Source organism: Nilaparvata lugens, chromosome 5 (assembly GCF_014356525.2).
Source record: "Nilaparvata lugens isolate BPH chromosome 5, ASM1435652v1, whole genome shotgun sequence".
Taxonomy (NCBI): Eukaryota; Metazoa; Arthropoda; class Insecta; order Hemiptera; family Delphacidae; genus Nilaparvata; species Nilaparvata lugens.
The window spans coordinates 57,638,143-57,659,190 of NC_052508.1; the positions used below are offsets into that span (position 1 = coordinate 57,638,143).

General features: G+C 31.4%; 1 protein-coding gene across 1 annotated transcript; it reads right to left on the minus strand.

Annotated features, from left to right (window-relative positions):
* Positions 1-3,427: 3,427 nt before the first annotated feature.
* Positions 3,428-16,937, minus strand: LOC111055136 (lysosome membrane protein 2). The gene is made up of 11 exons (XM_039429553.1): positions 16,620-16,937; positions 15,312-15,593; positions 14,269-14,360; positions 13,039-13,199; positions 11,673-11,814; positions 10,236-10,439; positions 8,868-9,113; positions 7,484-7,619; positions 5,281-5,399; positions 5,031-5,159; positions 3,428-3,775 (listed from the first exon to the last, which is right to left on the minus strand). Exons 2-11 carry the CDS (start codon positions 15,541-15,543, stop codon positions 3,524-3,526), a joined length of 1,713 nt encoding a protein of 570 aa, XP_039285487.1. The 5' UTR covers positions 15,544-15,593; positions 16,620-16,937; the 3' UTR covers positions 3,428-3,523.
* Positions 16,938-21,048: the final 4,111 nt, after the last annotated feature.

Below are 21,048 nucleotides of genomic sequence, written 5' to 3' on the forward strand. Positions count from 1 at the left end.
CTATGAATGGAATTTTGATATCGATATTGCTCTTCTCAAAAATATCGTAGTATCGATATTTCTCACGTCCAATATTAATTTGACGTATAATTCAATCATTACCTGCACAATACAACAGAATTTGATGTTTGGGGCTGCTTTAACTATTGTGAACAATATTAATATTATGTTTTATCTAATCACAACTTAATAAGAAGGTAAAGTAAACTAGCGCTTTCAAAATTTTCTTATCGATAACATTGTAAAAATAATAATATCGATATTTTGAATCAGATCTTTGATATCGATAATTATTTTCAAACGATATAGTGATTGATATTGAATTACTGATCGAAATTTACCTTTCGATATCCAATCTCTATACCTCTTGTGGTGAATTTATTCAGTGACCTCGAGTTCTGTGCTCTGGCCCCTCTGAAGCTGTAAGTGACCAGGTGGAAGTAAGATCAGTTTATTTTCTTGCTCGCACATAGGGGCCGCGTATTTGGTTATGACCCCTATAGTGAGGTCCACGTTATAATGTCAGTGGATTAAGATAGAAGAACAGCGTTCCTTGCCTCTGCATTGATTAATTATATTTCTACATTGCCAAAAACAGATTTGGCATCGTTGCGGAGCTACAAAAGGATAGTAATACCTTCTTTGTCAGATGATAGACAAGGATAGCAACATCAAAGTTTATCAAATACTGTCATTATAACGTGGACCTCACTTTTATAGTCTACCACCACACGCCCAGGTGGTGTTTGAAAAAAAATTGAAATTAAAGTATCATGACCTTGTCATTTGATTAAACAAATCGGAAAATCTAAATATCTCTTATTATCATCCATCTCATTATCCGCGCACAAGCTTAAAGCTCATGTGGCCATCACCCTCAACAAAATAAATTAATAAAGCTCTCGTTCTTCATATATTAATAACTTCATCAATTTTCTGTGTGGGAGGGTCCCCTGGACGAACAACCCAATCACCAGAACTGAATCAGAGACCTCTATAAAGGAAAAATCTGAAACTTCTCTTTCTACATGCCCACTGCTCAAAAAGAAGCATACAATAGAATCAATAATTTCTATTCGAGAAAGTAGACTGTCAAAAAATATGAGTTTGACCTCAACTATACGAACCTTATGGTCTCTTGCGGGGTTATATGGTCTCTTATGGGGAGCGTCATTTCGTTCCCATAATTTACCCCATAAGAGACAATACATCCGGTTAACGAGCGGAAATAAATTCAGCGATTCTATAAGACATATATAGTTTGGGGTCAAAGTAACTTAATCCTCCATCCTTGATTTGCTGGCTAGCTTCGACAAAAGCCTACTTCACAAAATTATAGGTCGGCCTTAGAATAAATTCATTTGAAACTAGATCGAGACAATGATCACAATTTTACAGAAAGTTTAAATTGAAACTCGCATGACAATACATGTGATCCTCAGAGATAAACCTTGAATTTCAAAATATACTTACAAGTAAGTTTTGAGATCGATTTTACAAACTGATAAAAACTCTCCTTTGAGCTGATTTGAATCAATTTTATATTATAAAATATTAATTGAGCGTAGAGTTTTATTAATCAAACTCTATTATTTTATACCTGATGTAAATACAGCATAAAGAAAGACCATTCCCGTCAAACTAATGTGAAATTAACCGTTTCACTGAGGTGATCTCAATTTTCAGAGGTGGAGATGATGATGAGATTTACAACTTTTGGAATAAGGTGGAACTTTTTCATAAATGACATACACACATAATCATAGAATGATTGCAAATTAAAACACATGCTCAACCTCACTATTTCATTGCCAAATTTATAATAACTATAGAAATGAATAAAATATTGAATAGGTTGTACATTTATTATAATTGAAACAATAAAATAAATTTATTCTTTCATAATAATCACCAAATTACTTAACAAATATTTTTATCATAATTACAAATTTGTGTGTTCTTTCAGTCTAGAAATCTTCAAAACAGATTCAGTTATTATTTTAATCAACCAGTTGTAGAGCCGTGAGAAAAATACTGTTCCCTACAGCAGAAGGCGACATCTTCTCCAAATCAAGTACATGCAGAGTAAGAGCATAAGCACAGACGACCACATTAGGAAGATCTCTAAAAATCTCAGCGAGTATGTTGCATGAAAGAGAATTCTATAAATGTCCGTTGGTAACTTGTCAACGCCCTGCAAAATATTAAAAATTTATTAGAAATTTTTAGCTTTTTGTTTAAATTATTATTTCTATTGAAACTAGTCACTAGGACTAACCATTAATTTCGTTCTCTTGTTTCTTATCCTAAAATATTAATTTTATTGCTAAAGTCTTCCAGTAGTAAAGTAAATTGGTATGGCTTTTGTTGGTGGGGAGTCCTTTGCGGGAAGGTTTCACCGCCTGAATGTATAATTTAAGCCGTCAATAGGCCTTACGACTGTCATACTTCAGCCGAGAACGACTATTTAACGTGCCCATCCGATAACACGGGAGTGATCTGGTTAAAAACCTTTTGGTAATGAGAGGGTTTGAACCCGGGATCTCTATGCTGCTACGCAAGTACTCTATCCACTAGACCACGGATCACTCCAGCCTCCAGTGAAGCCTACAGTTCCAATCTATAATTTCACTACTTTAAATTCCTTCACTTCATGTTTATGTAATATACTTTTTTCACTTCGCTAGCACTACACCAACTTGAAGGACTTTGTTCTATTCAACCACCTTGTGACTTCGGTGTTGTGATTTTTATTGATAAAATATTTAAAGATAATGGAATTTAATTTGAGTCACCTCTTCCAATTTTGAGTTGAGATTTTGATTTTCCATAGCAGAAAAATATTCTAAAAGCAGCGCTTTAATCAAATACGTATAAATTAGAGAATTAAGTCGTGGTGAAGACAGTCTAGGCCTAGGGTATAGGGCCTAGGATATCTAATATAATAAAGCTGCAGAAATCATTTCTTCGCTAAATTGATAAGGCAGCTCTTGAATAGAAAGTGAATTCAATAATGTATTATGCTTCTGCTTTACTCTTAATGATTTCAATATAATTTTAACACTTTTCACCAAGAATAAAAAACATGAAACACTCACATAGGCTGAGAATTTTTATGGGAAACTTATTTTTCTTTGTCAGTTAGCCTTTATGGTTTTAGAAATTCTTTTATAATAGTAATGTATTCAATAAATAAAAATAAAGAATCCAAGTAACCTTTTTTGTCTCTTTTTACTCACATGTTTCAACATTAATGTCATTTCAAAGTGAATGTAGAAAAAATATGTTGTTATTTATTTTATTCACTCATTTGAAAATGTTCAAAATGACATACACACATAATCATAGAATGATTGCAAATTAAAACACATGCTCAACCTCACTATTTCATTGCCAATTTATAATAACTATAGAAATGAATAAAATATTGAATAGGTTGTACATTTATTATAATTGAAACAATAAAATAAATTTATTCTTTCATAATAATCACCAAATTACTTAACAAATATTTTTATCATAATTACAAATTTGTGTGTTCTTTCAGTCTAGAAATCTTCAAAACAGATTCAGTTATTATTTTAATCAACCAGTTGTAGAGCCGTGAGAAAAATACTGTTCCCGACAGCAGAAGGCGACATCTTCTCCAAATCAAGTACATGCAGAGTAAGAGCATAAGCACAGACGACCACATTAGGAAGATCTCTAAAAATCTCAGCGAGTATGTTGCATGAAAGAGAATTCTATAAATGTCCGTTGGTAACTTGTCAACGCCCTGCAAAATATTAAAAATTTATTAGAAATTTTTAGCTTTTTGTTTAAATTATTATTTCTATTGAAACTAGTCACTAGGACTAACCATTAATTTCGTTCTCTTGTTTCTTATCCTAAAATATTAATTTTATTGCTAAAGTCTTCCAGTAGTAAAGTAAATTGGTATGGCTTTTGTTGGTGGGGAGTCCTTTGCGGGAAGGTCCCACCGCCTGAATGTATAATTTAAGCCGTCAATAGGCCTTACGACTGTCATACTTCAGCCGAGAACGACTATTTAACGTGCCCATCCGATAACACGGGAGTGATCTGGTTAAAAACCTTTTGGTAATGAGAGGGTTTGAGCCCGGGATCTCTATGCTGCTACGCAAGTACTCTATCCACTAGACCACGGATCACTCCAGCCTCCAGTGAAGCCTACAGTTCCAATCTATAATTTCACTACTTTAAATTCCTTCACTTCATGTTTATGTAATATACTTTTTTCACTTCGCTAGCACTACACCAACTTGAAGGACTTTGTTCTATTCAACCACCTTGTGACTTCGGTGTTGTGATTTTTATTGATAAAATATTTAAAGATAATGGAATTTAATTTGAGTGACCTCTTCCAATTTTGAGTTGAGATTTTGATTTTCCATAGCAGAAAAATATTCTAAAAGCAGCGCTTTAATCAAATACGTATAAATTAGAGAATTAAGTCGTGGTGAAGACAGTCTAGGCCTAGGGTATAGGGCCTGGGATATCTAATATAATAAAGCTGCAGAAATCAATTCTCCACTAAATTGATAAGGCAGCTCTTGAATAGAAAGTGAATTCAATAATGTATTATGCTTCTGCTTTACTCTTAATGATTTCAATATAATTTTAACACTTTTCACCAAGAATAAAAAATGGGAAACTTATTTTTCTTTGTCAGTTAGCCTTTATAGTTTTGGAAATTCTTTTATAATAGTAATTTATTCAATAAATAAAAATAAAGAATCCAAGTAACCTTTTTTGTCTCTTTTTACTCACATGTTTTAACATTAATGTCATTTCAAAGTGAATGTAGAAAAAATATATTTTGTTATTTATTTTATTCACTCACTTGAAAATGTTCAAAATGACATACTGTTGAAACATGTTGTGAGTAAAAAAAATGAAAAAATGGTACGTACTAAGTACTTGAATCTTTTATTTTTATTTATTGATAATTAAGAGTAGCCCTATCAAAAAAGGTAATTTATTCAAATAGTCAAAGAAATGAATGTTCTTACACATTGGAGCCAACAGATTGGTAGGTATATGTCGTCATCTAATTGCCTCAATGTTGCAAACCATGCTGGGTTGCTCACACGAATATTCATTTGCACTCGAGTAACACCTCCGATAGGGAACCCCAAGTTCTGAAATTTTCAAAATACATAGATTAAAATATAATAAACCTAAAGAAAATGTGAACATTATATTTTTATTATCAGAAATAATTATTTTTCTAGAGAGTTTTACCGAATAATCCCAACTCACCTCATGAATATCAATGTGAGTGGAATGTATTTTTGGATCTGGTTTCAGACCCAGAACGTCTGAGTGTAACTTCTCATCAGCCAGTAAGAAATGAGGGAATGATATATAGACTGGAGCACCTGAAAATATACATTCAAATGTGATTCTCGATAACATTTTCATTGGAAAATAATATGACTTGATAGAATTTACTTTGCACTCGAGTGCAAAGAAAATAAATGTTCAAAAAAATAAAGTACCAAAAAATAATTGTTATGGTATTATTTATTCTAAAATTGCATTATTTTTACTATTGAATGATATGAGAAACTTTATTTAAAGATTTGTTTTATATTTTGGAAGAGAGCCAATCTTCTCAAAAAAGTATAGTTTCACTGGAGAAAAAGTTCTATTTCTTGAAATTTACAATCGATCATGCTCAAAAAAATAACATTTTTTTTTTTTTGTTTTTGTACAGTGTTTCAGAGAAACGGGAAATTTTGAAAGTTAAATAACTTCAAGTAAAACAAATCTATAAAATAATAAAGTTTTTCATATCATTCAATAGTAAAAATAATGCCATTTTAGAATAAATAATACGGTAAAATTAATTTTTTGAAGTTCCTTTTCTACGCAAACATTCCTGTAGTCTCTTCATCACATTGTCCAAGGTTTGACGTAACATTACAACTAGAATTTCTGAAATCGCTTCTCGAATCTTCTCTTTCAATTCTGCAACAACGGAAGAATTGAAAGCTAAGATTCAAGAAGCGATTTCAAATTCCAGTTTTAATGTTACGTCAAACCATGGACAATGTAATGAAGAGACTACAGGATAATTTGCGTAGAAAAGGAATACACCTGCAAGATGTCATCTTCAAAAAATAAATGTTATGGAATATTATTTATTCGAAAATGCATTATTTTTACTATTGAATGATATGAAAAACTTTATTTAAAGATTTGTTTTTCTTGAAATTATTCAACTTTCAAAATTTCCCGTTTCTCTGAAACACTCTGTATTAAGTATTACGGTAATAGCATTTGGAGTAGTTAGGTGACAACCAGGAAGATGGCGGACCTGCCGAAAGATCCCGTTGTCACAGTGAGTGATTAATTCATTTATTGGAAAAATCTGACTGCTAGTCGCTCTTTTTAATAGCAAAAGTGATTTAATAATAAGCAGTTCATGATGGAAAACAACAATGAAGAATAATGTTATTGAGAAGTACTGTAATATAGTTATGTGTATATCTAGAGTGAAAAGTACGACTTTTTCTCCCTGTGGGAAAAAGTTTGAAGCCCGAGGCGAAGCCGAGGGCAGCAATTTTCCTGAGGGAGAAAAAGTATTGTTCGCTCGTGATGTACACAACATTTTTCCTCCATCTACATTTTTTTATAGAAACTGCAAATAAAATCATTCTAATAACTTACGTATTGGTGACAATGATTCCTAACAACATAACCTAAATCCAAAACCTGAAAACCGGTCGTCTGATTGGCACTGCCGATTGCGCTATCTATCGGCAAAAGTTGTAGCAATTATATCAGCTGAGCAGCTACCAAAAATGGCTGACTCCAGATCATGTGGTTCAGATTTGAATTGCAGATCAAAAATATTTGTTGGCTGGTATTTTGAATAGAATAAAATATTTTAAAAATTGTATAAATTTTTATCGTCTACTAATATTAAGAATATAATAATTATCATACAAACATATATTTCATGAGTTAATCAAATTTCTGGTTGTGGTATTGAATTCAGTTGACTCAATGACAGACACCTCTATTATGCTTTCTCATCTGAGCTTAGACCTTCCAACCTATTACAATGTAAGTTTCAAAATAGAGATGCTCCCCATGTTATTTGAATGGAGTCACTTTTACTCCCTAGGGAGTTTTTCTGTTTTTTACTACCGAGAGCGAAAAAGTGACACTTTAGTATTAGGTTTCAGGGAGTAAAGTAAGTACTTTAGACAGTAGGTGGAGGAAAAATAAATTTCTGCAATAAATAATTCCAGTCTCGAACGATTTCAAAGTCACGATTCCTGAATTTAAACATAATAAAATGAAAAATAATTGGGTCCGTCAAAATTATGTATTAGAAAATCGATATCACACGAAAATATACATATTTCAATCACTCATTCTCAAACTTGAAAAATAAACCACAAAATCTGTACATTTTTTACTTAAGATTGAAGAAAATGGGAACAATGCTTACCATAGGAACAAGGTTTAGTGTTTTGTAGACCTTCTGGAGCGCATTGAGAATCAATACAAAAGCATGAATTATCTGGATTAGACTCAGGGGAAGAGAAAACGTTACTCGGATTCTTATACCTCAATGCTGGAGTCCATCAGGGGTCTGTAACAGAGAAATGATAAATTACAAATGTATTTCAATAAAAATGTATTTCATTTTTTTGATTGAATCATCCTTCTGATTAGTGAGTGGAGAATGGTAGTCCATCGAATAAAGTAAGTAGGGTAAGCCTATTCTTTGCTGATCGAATATGTTTAGTATAGCCAATTTTACCAAAGAGAAAGCATATACTTATACTATTATTTACAAGAGTAGCATACTCTTGTGTATGCTCACTTTATAATATTACCTGATGCACTAATTGAAATACAATAATACAGTAACAGAATATTATGCACAATCACTACCAACTACCACGCACTACTTCAGCTCACTACTATCACTATATATAGTTATAGTCTATAGTTAGTCTACAGTAATAGTCTATTCCATACTATCAATATCACCTTATAGTAATAGGAATTGCGCAATTTATAGAATAATATCGGGGCACTGATCGAGTTTCGCTCGTTATTTATTTATTGATGAATAGAACACAATTCTTTAAAATAATTGGGGAAGGACTAACAGGCACAGCCAAAAACTCTTTCTTCCCCGAATTTTGATTTGTACACTATGAATATTTCAAAAAGTAGCTTATGTTCCATTAACTTGAATTCAGGTCCAATTTTCACTCCAAACATTTGAAAACAGATAAGTTCTAATTTAGATTGTTTACAAACCACATTGAATAACAAAATAACACTCATTAATCACTTGAAACTGTAAAATAATGATTAACTTATGCTATACTCTAATTTAGAATGATATACCATGTCATGTCAACAAATCAAATTATTTTAGTTTTATTTTATTTCTAGTACAATCGAATTTTTATATCATAAACCTACTATGTTCCAAATTTCGTGAACATCGTTAGAGCCGTTTTCGAGATCCGTTGGACATAAATAACCAGATATAAAAATATAAATATAAAAATATTCACAGATATACAAAAATTGCTCGCTTAATATGATAGGATTTTGAAGTAAATCTCAATCAAATTGAATAATCACAAATCCCAAAATCAAGTTTTTGTTTGGAATTGGAAACATTAATTATTTTTATGTGAATAAGGAAACATAAATATGACGACTGTAGGCTACATAACCAGAACTGAATTATATACCTCCAAGTTTAAAAACTAAACATATCCCAATTATTTACCAATAAGGACACTTTTTACAAGGAAATTCTACAATAGAAAGCTATTACAGTATATCAAGGGACGTTTTATACTTGCCTCGGCATTCTTTTCAAAGATTAGAGGTATCCTACGACAGAATTCCTTAGTGTAGATATAGATGGGTTTTTTAGACTGGAGCGTGTAAGGAGGATAGAGTGAGCCGTCACCAGCGACCAGGCTGTTGCAGTCGGACTGCCAGGTGTCCATTCTGTCGCGACCATTGTAGCGGTTGATTATGCCGAAATTGTCGAATCCCAACGTACCACTGTAAATTGTTATCACGTCCTGGCTGATTCCGTTTCTCTGCAAAATCAGTTGCATGAAAGATGATTAGTTGTGGACTGTAGAGGATACAAGGATCTACTCCTTGATTCCAAATAATTTGAGAAATTGATTAATATGAATGAGCTTCACTCACCACTGGAGCTGCTATAACAATAATTGATGAAAAGCATAAAATGGTGATATAATACATCAAATTAAAGAGAATCAAATGCTCTACAACCCAACGTTCAGTACTCGTTTTTTCAATGCATTGTTGTTGAGTAATAAGCCCTGAAAGTGCAAAAACTTGGAAGAAAACCGGTCTTTTCAAAGATCTCACACTTTTAAAAGTGGGTATCTCAAAAACTAAAGGAGATATAACAAAACTTTTAGGAAATTTAACCAGCTTCATTTTTATCCAGCTTCAGAAATGAAAAAACGCAGCTCCTAAACTACTCTCATCTCTTTGAGCAGGGATGAGGACTTTTGATATGTTTACCTTCTAACTAATCCAAACAAAGCTACGAAGTCAAATATTGTGTTCCAAAACATTCTCTCCATATTTCCCTGTCAATTGATATATTTTTGTTAAACTGAAGATTTTACACTCAACACTATAACGGCTGCAGCAATCGTAGGGAGATGCGCAAAATGATGAAATAATACGTATAATTGAAGAGAATGTGATGCTCTAAGAGCTCATGATTAGCACGGATTTTTTCAATCAATCGTTGAAAAGTTATAAGGCTAAAAAGATGAACAAATCGGAGTCGGAAGGGGTTTTCCTCAAAATGTGACATCTTCGAGAGCTCATACCTAGAAAAGTATGAGAGATATGGAAAATTGTTACAGATGTAACTTGTAGGGTAATTTGTGTGCTTTAATTTTGTATTCAACAAAAAATTCTGAAAGGCGCATATTTTTCGAGATATATGCAAAAAAACAAAATATGGTACTTTCAAACCATCCCCACCCCCTCAGCACAGAGGGAGGAGTGAGAACTTTTGATATTTTTACCCTCTTTCTATCCTTAAAAGAGCTGCGGGGTCAAAAATTGTGTTCCAAACTTTTCCTTCTATACCATTTTTGAGCATTCGTTGCCTGGACTATAACAATTTATATTTAGTTTCAAGTTTCAATAAGTCTGAAAACAGGGCATACCGTTGATAGTATGCCGAATGCAGAAGGCACAGGCTTTTGCAGTAGGAGAGCGGCCTCTGCCGCTTTGTTGGCAAAACTATCGTTGAGGCCCCACACAAAGTCGTGAACAGTGACGTCATGCAGGGGCCTCGCCTCCGTCGAGGCAGCCAGCATCCTCAGTCCGGCCCGAGTCAGCATTGAGCCTCGGCTGAAGTCTGCTGCTGTCTGCAATAATTACCAAATTGTCAATAATTCATTTCACCTACCAATTCAATTTGCCTTTGTAATACCACAGAGAAAGAAGATTTTTTGCTTTTTGTAAATACGGTATTTTGAGAGTAACTAAACTTCTTTGGTCTATGTAGCCGGGAAACATTGCTGTGTCCGGCCTGCAAAAACTGAGCTTAAAATTGAGAGTTCAAAATCCACTCACAATGTAATGCACAATAACACTTCCATCCTAAGGTTAGAATACATTCGCAATCTTGCATTTGAAATTTCTTCATGAAGAATTCACTTCCAAAAAAACTATTTTGTTCTTAAACCTTTAGAACTATTTGATAAAGACATATACAGGGTCTGTATAGTAAGTAACCGGACTGACCTCAGGAAATTTTTTATGGGCAAAATATGTACCATTTTTCATTAGATATCTTCAAAGTAGTCCATATTGGAGTCGATAACACGCTGATACCGGATTTTCAATTTCGTTTACAGTTTGGCCGGGTGGCACAAACTCTTTGTGATTTTCAATTGATAAGAAGAGCTGCACATTAACCTTTCCATGGAGAGAAGAAAATTCTCTTCAACTAGACAACTAAATAAATAACATGAAGAGTTAAGAAACATCACTTGCAAATATACGATATATATATAACAACCTCACTGTATAATGTACCGTACATCATATAAATTCCTTTCTTTACTTTCACCCATAAAATTCTATGTTAATCTGTTCTTTGTTTATTTGTGACATGTATATTAGTTTTCCTATCTCAAAATACTCAATAGAGTATGTAGATTGTATAACATCAGTAAAGGATAATATTGTGATAGTAGTATAAACTTCTATGATAGTAAGCTATTTGAAAGTAGGCCAACAGTATTAAAGTACTGTCTTTCATTCTTTAGTCAATAGCAGTTCCTCATATGATATAATATGTCGATTTCTCGCATTGATGTATCTTGGGTCAAAATTGGTTAGAAAAATTATATGATTGTATACTTCCAAGCCCCGATTGCACAAAAGCCTGTTAGATTTTAATGGAGATTGAATGGCATGAGAACCAATCAGAGAAGACTTCTTTAAGAAAAAGCCTGCTCCGATTGGTTCTCATGGCATTTAATCATGATTAAATTTGATAGAGGCGTTCGTGCACATGGGCCCTAGTCTTGTGAAATAAATCGCACTTCTACTATAATATCATAGCTAATAGAATGTGAGAATGAGCAACTTACTATAAGTGGTATGTTCGGTGTGATCACCCTGTCCTGCAAATCACCGACCGATAACTCCCTTACAAATGTGTAGGTTCGTTTCTCTTGGTAGCTTATAGTTCCGTTTGAGTGAAATTTAATATTCACTCTCTCCATTCTCTCACTGGAAAAACGTTAAATTATTCAATTAAAATTCATTCGAACATGGTACACATGAGAATAATTAAGTATCCATGAAAAATTAACTATTAGCTTTCCTTGCTCCACCTTATTTACTTTTGATAAACTCTAAATTTCTAGCCATCTTGAGAGTATAATATTCCATATCATCGTCTCTACCATGAAAATGTTTCCTCCAATTTTAATGTTATAGCTTGATTTATATCATCTTACACATTATTGGTAAGGAAATAAATTCATTTAAAAAACCATTGAACATTTTTTTAACATAAAATTGTTTTTTACAAACATTGAACATAAAACATTCTGTTTTACATCAAACATTTATAAAACATTAAACATTTGTTTTTTTTTCACACAAAACATTTATTTATTCATCAATAAATTTAATTCGTTTAAAAAAACTTGGTGATGAATGAAGCACTAATACGAAAGAAACTCCATCGATCTTAAAACCGATGTAATAGACCAATAGACTATTGAGAATCAACTGATATACACGATACACTACAGATTCTTTCTCTTTTCATTCTTTCTCTTCTCCTTCTTTCTCTCTTTCTTTCACCCTTATTCCACTTATTCATCATCTTCTTTTATTAATATTATATTATATAATTTCTTATTTCATTTTTGTACTCATATTGAATTTGTATTAGCAACTCTCACCTGCGCACAGGATTTTCCTTGCAGGTGATTGGTTTCTTATATTTTTGCTGAAAGTTTTTTATGTATATTTATTGTCGTTGAAGAACCAATAAAGAATTTTTGAATTGAAAAAAAATACAGAATACTTTTATGATCTTCACAATACCAAACTATAATGTTGATGTTGATTGGACATAATATATTTATATTCTTATATGTTGTTTTCCATCATGAACTGTTTTTTATTAAATCGCTTTTTGCTATTAGAAAAAACGACTAGCTGTCAGATTTTTTTTTATAATCAGATGTGTACAACCAAGAAGATGGCGGACCTGCCGAATGATCTCGTTGTCACAGTGAGTGATTAATTCATTTATTGTAAAAAATCTGACTGCCAGTCGTTTTTTCTAATAGCAAAAAGTGATATATTTATAGTTCAATTCTCATTCAATCAGGTTCTCTCTTCAATAAAGGTTGATGGCAAGTACAATAAATTGTTGAATTATACCGAAAAGCAAAAAGTATTCAAATCATGATTATACTAATAATGCAATAATTTTACCTGAAGGTATAGGGTCCAACTTCTTCCACTCTTGGTTTTTCTATTCCATTCATGGCTTCTTCATGGTTGGTGTAATTGAATATGTAGATCGAGATGAACGGTTGCACCGGTGGATCTCTCCAGAAGTTGAATATTATACTGTTGTTTTCCAGTACAAGAGCCTGAAGAGCATGAAGAAATAAATAATAATTTAAGTATGAGAATTATTTATAAGAAATAATAACAATTAGAAGAATAAAAATAAATGGATACTGAATATACAATAATATTATGAATATTATTAAAATAATAAAATATAAACTAATAAATAGAACTAAAAAGTAGAATGTGTTTATTCACTGTTTCCTTGAATTGACGACCGTCACTCAAACGAGTTTGGCCCGCTGCAAAGTAGACCCACGCTAATCCACGAAAAGCAACCCACGCCGTGGGATGTTTTGTAAACCATTGCTAGGCTTCTCTAGACATCTGTGTAATACATGAAATAAATAATCCACTTGTCAGCTGATTGATTATGAATAATTCTATAGCAATGGTTTACAAAACATCCCACGGCGTGGGTTGCTTTTCGTGGATTAGCGTGGGTCTACTTTGAAGTGGGCCTTAAGCTGCGTTTACACTAAAGTTATTAGGTAACAAAATTTTAATAACATAATCCTTATAGATTTCATTAGATTGAACATAAATTATCATACACATGATAAACATATGTGTTTGTCACGGTCTGTTCAATCTAATAGAATCTATTAAGGATCAAGTTATATTAACATTTTGTTAATAACTTTGGTGTAAACGCAGCTTTAGTCTGAAGATGCCGGTGCAAAATGGTGGAACGTCATTCCTATTTAAATAGTGATTACCGTACTTGAAAGTTTTCATAAAATTCTACATTAGAAGAAGAAACGGATCAGCAACACAATGAAAAATTATTAAGAACTGAAAATCATAAAACAACACTTGGAACTGAGTTGTTAAAAATAACACTTTTGTTTTTCAATATGTTTTACAGATTATACTGTACCTACATCATCACCACTTGAAACAAATTATCGTTTGATGATTAGACTACATTAATCCAGACTACAATTGAAAAAGCGATGTGTAGCTTCAAAGAATATTCTTAAATGAAAGTAGAGAGTTAATATTTAACAACATGCTAATTCACAATAATTAACCTATATACTTAGATTTGGAACTTATTGATTATTCCTGGATGAAAATAGGTAATACATTCAAAACTTGTCCATGAAACCAGGAAGTAAGCCACAAGTGATAAGCTACAGTTGTACTAAAAATTAGTCCAAAAATCAATCCACAGAAACCTGAAACAAACCAAAGTCAGGTTTTAATAGACTACCGTCTGAAGAACAAATTTACAAATTTTTGGAAACAAAATAATCCAATTAGTAGACATGAAGTCCAAAGCTTTTGGAATATTATTCATATTAAATTGAATTTTATACCTGATTCAAAGATATAATTATTGCAGAGCTTTCTTATATACTAGAGGTTAGTTGACCTTTGTGCTAGTTGAGTCTCCCTGCCCAATATTTTTTTGCTGTAAATAATATTATTTAGTGATAACTATAACGAAAAATGTAGCATCTCGCCATACTTATAGAAATGAATTAAAATAAAGTATTGAAAATTTAACAAATAACAAGAAATTTAAATTTACATCATTCATTAACGCGTTCATCTTGTTTATTATATTCATTACTTTAATCAATCTTACAATAACAATCCATGCACTCTTTCATTCACATGGATTTTGACTCAAAATATCTTCATATATCTGATATATGTTTCATAATATTATTGTGAACCTAGTTCTGTTTTTTAAATAATATTACAACTATTGGTACCGGAATAAAGGTAAGCCTAATATTAGTTCAATAGGTACCGTACTCAGGAACTTTACTTCAATTTTACCACCTATTTTCTACAACTCTTGACCTTTTAGAAGTTACGGTGGTACGCTATAATATTGGGAGATGAATTCAATGAATGACAATAGCTTGCGATGTTCATCATTACCGTTTATCTTCGTCACAGATTATTTAAACTATTGAAATGACAAAGGTTTTGAAATTCAAACTTTTTTTCTGAGGATGATGCCACATATGCCTTGTGCTTGAGCGTGGTTAATGGGAGGGATGCTAGTTGAAAATTATATATTTTTTTAAATAAGATAAAAATTTTAACTGTAGGTGCAGTGATAAAACAATGAAATTTGTTTATACAATTATAGAAATAATTTAATAGAATCTTACCTTTCTCAAGAAACAGTTTAGTCCATTTCGAAGAACATAGAAGGGAGAGAAAACCTTTGTCGGGGTGTTGACGTTTGTAATAATTATTTGTGTTCTCGTCGATTTCATCATTACCAAGAACGATCTTTTTCAGCACATTTTGCTGGGAACTTTTCCTCTTGTCGCGGAAAAGAGTGATTGCCCATACACTGTTACGAGCCCTGGCCGGCACCATATTGTCACAAACATCCATGCTTCACCTCTTGGCTCACAGGCCTATGTTTCTCCCGTATGCTGCTGATGCTGGAGAGAAAAATTGATTTTCACTTTCGTTTTTTAAGCTACATCTTTTAAGAATTCATAAAATGGAGTAGAAAACTGTCTATATAAAGACTCAGTTTAGTAGACTATTACTTGCATTCTATATGACTGCTAATATTTCTCATGAATATACTATATATGGTAATATAATATACTCATTTGAGTATATTATACTAATATAATATACTCAATTGAGTTGAAAATTTGCAGACAATATTCCGAATTAGCATGGCACAGCACAGTTTCACAAGTTCCAGCACGAGTTATATTATGCTTTCATTAATAATGATAGAACTGTTAATTAAGGAGGTGGCATAATGTTCGAGTAGTCTTCAAAAGTTTGTGAAAACAATTGAACTGATAAGAACTGAGTCACTAAATGAAAATCATTGAGCTCTATTAGTGTATTATGTTGGAATTTCATAGATTTTGTCAACAATATCAATATTTTTTGTAACCATGGCGCATCACCGATTTTTGAAAATGGCTTTTGAATGCTTTTTAGAGCGTTTATGATATGAGAAAAAAGTTGTTCGTTTTTCAGTAGTATCAATCTGTACCAACAATAAAATAATATTAGGTAATGATTTATTTCCATAGGAACTAGTAATGTCTTGAAAACAGGAAGAAGGGAAATAGTTTTTCAATAAGAAAAAAATATTTTAGTATAACAATAATTTTATCCATGTGAAATGAAAATGTATATTCATCAATAAAGCAAACTGTAGGAGCCAGACCATATCAAGCGGGTTTTCAGGCGTTTTTAGAGTCGGCAGGGCAGGAGATTGGCGCCTGAAAAACCGCATAATATGGTCTGGAACTAATTCTAATAATCTCAGACAAGTCATTACACTTGCTACATAGTGTTAATTTTTTCACAATTTTCATTTAAATTGTTGGGATGAACTTTTATGTATTATGAAACTTAATGAAGAATATCTCTGATGTTCTATACAATCGTAGAGGAATATAAATTTTGTTAATTCCAACTATAATAAATATACTCACCCAAGTTGAAGAAAAAATGTGGTTAAACGGTTTTACATCACTTTTCCCATTCCGCCTTGAAGCTTGACTTTTCTAAAAAACTTCCTAACACTTTCTAAAAAACTAAAATGATTGCAGAACACCACATAAAATCTACTTGTTTTCCATCGGCTCCCCATGCCTCCATACCAATAAGGTCAAATCAACATTTTCAACTGAAAGAAGTTTTTTGGAATAACAAAGCCAATGGACCACCAAAGATTTTTATCATAATGATCTTTGTTAATCAGGCGACCAAGTTCAAAGTACCTCGCCCCTACTTTTTCCAGTTGCATCTTACATAAAGTCAAATGTAATGAAATAGTTCACACATAATTAATAATAATGATCGGAAAAGACCTTTTTGATCTTTGCTTGTTTTTGACAGTTTTCAGATAAAACAGAGGAAATAATATGAGCATCTATGCTTCTATGCATTACCGTTGCATAGAGGGATTTCAAGTTCCTAAAACAATGAAATTGTCACGTTTCTTTTTTATTTTTAGAGAAAGTTGCATTATTACTCTTAGCTTTATATTAATTATGTGCACCTAATACTATATTAATATTCAAAAAAATGTTTTTTTTTTCATTTTAAAACAGCATGAATTTTCAAATTTCAGTATTAGTATTATTGATGTACCCTAACTACATTCCTTAATATAATTATGTTTCATGTACCATATTCATTTATTTACCGCCGTGATACGATATTACAAGATCCTCAAACCAACTATGCAAAAGTAACAAAAAATAAAGATACAAACATAAATCAACCAATAAACTAAGCAGAAACTATACAAAATGTGTTTACGATTCTGCTTTCTACTGTTCGATTTGATATGCAATTATTCTTTTAAATCATCAGTGAAGATGTTATCTTAAAATAATAATAATAGGCTATTCTCATAGAAACTAAACAAAATTAAAAACTGAACTATATACTCTTTGAAAACAAAATTGAATAACCAGCACAATAATTCATAACTATTATAAAGGAGAGTAACTTATATAGAAAAGTTGGTATTCTCAGATGATATCAATATTGAGAATTGATAGTGTTGAGAATGTGCTTAGGAATTCTCATGAACATTTCCAGGATAACACTCATCCCTGCATCGGTCTGAGAGAAAAATGAAAGGAAATACTGGCGTTTGAGAGAGTGCAGAGTTCTATCATAAATACATCTGTCAATATAACATTAATTTGCCAAAAAATTATGAATCCATTTTGAAAATTAATAAATCATTTTATTATGGTTAGGCCTACGTTTGATCATTATACACTTGGAAGATGGTTTTACACTTGATGTTTCTTGAGAAATTTCGGATAAAGTGAATAATAATTTAGATGAGACAAGACATTTGACACTAGAAAAGGAGATAACGCAGTTTAGTGTCTATTAAAAGAACTCGTTAGTTGGTTCTAAGTTGATATGTTTCATCATAAAGATAATGATGATAAAAAACAACTTATAAACTATAAAAAACCGTTAGATTGTTTACAAAATTTTGAAGATTCTTCGTTAAAAGGAAAATATTGCTTTACGGGAAAGAATACGTGTATTCATAAGGATGCAGAATAGAGGAGCATGTCTATGGTTCAGGGTAGAAATTTGCCAAGAAGTCAGCATTGTATTTTTAGTTTTTCATATTCATGGATAACACAATCATTTTTGAAGCTCCCTGATAGTTCAAAACCAACTAAAAACTGTAAGTCTTTCATTATAAATCATTCCTTTCTAAGCCTACAACTCCATCTTCTCAAAACAAAGTAAAGCATTAAACGTATTTTAGTGATCAAAAAGTTGGTATACATATATATGAGTAAATCGATAATCTACATAATTAGTAGTTTTATGATCAGTCAGAAATGTAATGAAGACTCTGCACTACAAGTAATTTACGAATAAATTAAAAAATGAATTATCTTGATAAAAGAAGCAACAGATAATGAATCTGTATTATTTTTATCTTTTCAAGGATCACTCAGTGTTGGAGCGCGTAGAAAGACCAAGTCCATAGGATAGAATAAAATTCAATGTTTATTAAGAGAAGAGAATATTGCACAAAATTGTAATGGACCGACATGTTTTTATAAATTCTAAAAATAAGGATAGATATAAAATATCAGACTATGTACAAAAAATAATTGAATAACACACATTACAACTAAATGGAGATAATATAGCATATAAGAGCAATTTGATTATTCTGATTTGAGTAGAGTTGAAAAGAGTCAACTCATAAGTTTTATTTATCACTGGACCCTATTTTCAAAGCTGTAATATAATTTATATAAGCTATAATGTAGATAAAAATATTAAGTTAGTTTCATTTGGAAAATAAAATCTGTAAAACATTAATTACATGAACTCATTTTAAAAATACGTTAAAAGAACATTAAACTTGTAACAACTATGATGATTGACTGCAGGCTAACAGTTTTATTGCAATTATTCAGGCAATAAAGCCATAGTTCATGTTCTGCAGTAAAAAAATGTTTTCAATCCATAAAAATTATGATTATGATTAAGTTACTCTTACAGCTACACAAATTAGAGTTATCACAATTTTCAATTAACACTATGTCTTTTACTGGATAATTATATTACACAGACGATTAATTAATAAAAGTTATAACTCTTCAGATTTGGCACAATTACAGAATTTGCAGCACATCATGATTTATAACATTCTCGCACACAATAGAATGTTTCACTTAAACCGAGGTACCGTAATATAAATCAAGGCTTTCTTCGAATAAATTTCAACCTTATGATGATTAGCTATATAGGAGCAGTGTAAACATAAGAAACATGGCGACATAGTTTAACAAATAGGAGATAATTTTCAACAACGAAGCCTTGCAACGTTGCACGGCAACCTAGAGTTACCAGGATGTTTTTCAGTGAAACTGACTTCATTTGTCAACATCAAAAGATAAAATATTTCATGTAAAATCAAGTGGGAAGCACTATTTTATGTGATGCACAGAGAAAAATATTTTCCTTGGGTAAAACAATAATAATTTATACAATTTCACGAAACTACACTTACATACATTTAAGGAATGTTGAAAGAATAAAATAATCATTTATTGAAGACTAATATAAACATGGTACCTTGCGTCGAATTTTTCAAATCAGAGTTTGAAACGATTCTACAGAGCTTATAACTAAGGACAAAATATTGCAAAAATGAGAATTGTATGGCAATTGTAATGTTTTGTGTTGATGGGGCCTGTGTTAAATACATTATTTACTGCTCTAACCTCCCCAATGATTGGTATTATTTATTAGGCCAAAAAATTAAAATAATGGATTGAAATAACTGTGAACAATCAATTTTATGTGTAAATAGAAAGTGCAGAGGTATTCAAGAGCTTACCACTAAAAACTTTTCACTAATATCAACAAATATTATATGAAAGATATGTATGAACAATTTTTCAGTTATTTTCATGTGACATTCAAGTGAATTATGCAGTATAAGATGGGTCAGAATGACACTTCTATACTGAAAATAATGCAATCTGATTGTCAGATAATGATAAATGTGTGAACGGTGAAGGACAACAATAATCCTTAGGTTTTCCCTAATCTCAATTATTTCACTCAACTACAGTCAAAGTTGATTATTTACAGCTGCCTTATAAAAATAAAACACATCTAAGATTACTTATTACATGCAGTATGGTCGGAGTTTCAGATAGATGAATATAAAAATAATACATTATATAGCTTTTAACAATGAGTTGAATTGAATAAAAAAAATATTGTTTACAGATAACCTTCCGTCAAACAGAAATGCTAGAATCAGACATTTCATCTCAAAATAGATGACAATTTTTCTATCCATTCCATTAGGTGATGTTCAATTATTAAAAAAAGTAATATGAAAGCATGTATCATGGTAATATTTTTTTTTCGTTTAACAAGCATTAAATTATAATAATTGTTTGAAATGAGGGCCAACAATAGCTTATTTGATTCCGTGAATACTGACGTAATTTATTTTTGTAAGTGATGTCAGTGAATCGTTAAAAGTTTTCAGTATATTTTTCCACAATTAAACAATTGAGTCTTTGTAAACTGTAATCGATCGACTCCAACGTGAAAATAGACGGCAATAATATGGAGAAATTTCTTGTGGGACACAAATAAATTTATAATATCACTAATAGAAAAACAAGCTGCACTAGAATTTTACAATCCTAATGACATGAATTAAGAATATATTCAACATGACCTAGTTGTAATCCAAAACAGTATTATTTAAAAACAAACAAAAATTAATAATAGCAACTAATGAGCGTGAAGAAAATACGTTATTAATTATTAGGCCAAAAAATTAAAATAATGGATTGAAATAACTGTGAACAATCAATTTTATGTGTAAATAGAAAGTGC

Excerpts from the sequence above, each read along its gene's own strand:
- LOC111055136 (XM_039429553.1), bottom strand. The coding sequence starts at position 15,543 with ATGGATGTTTGTGACAATATGGTGCCGGCCAGGGCTCGTAACAGTGTA. Across the intron at positions 14,361-15,311 it reads TAAACTGTTTCTTGAGAAAG|GTTTCTGTGGATTGATTTTT; the intron begins GTAAGATTCTAT and ends GGTTTGTTTCAG. Across the intron at positions 10,440-11,672 it reads CACCGAACATACCACTTATA|ACAGCAGCAGACTTCAGCCG; the intron begins GTAAGTTGCTCA and ends TAATTATTGCAG.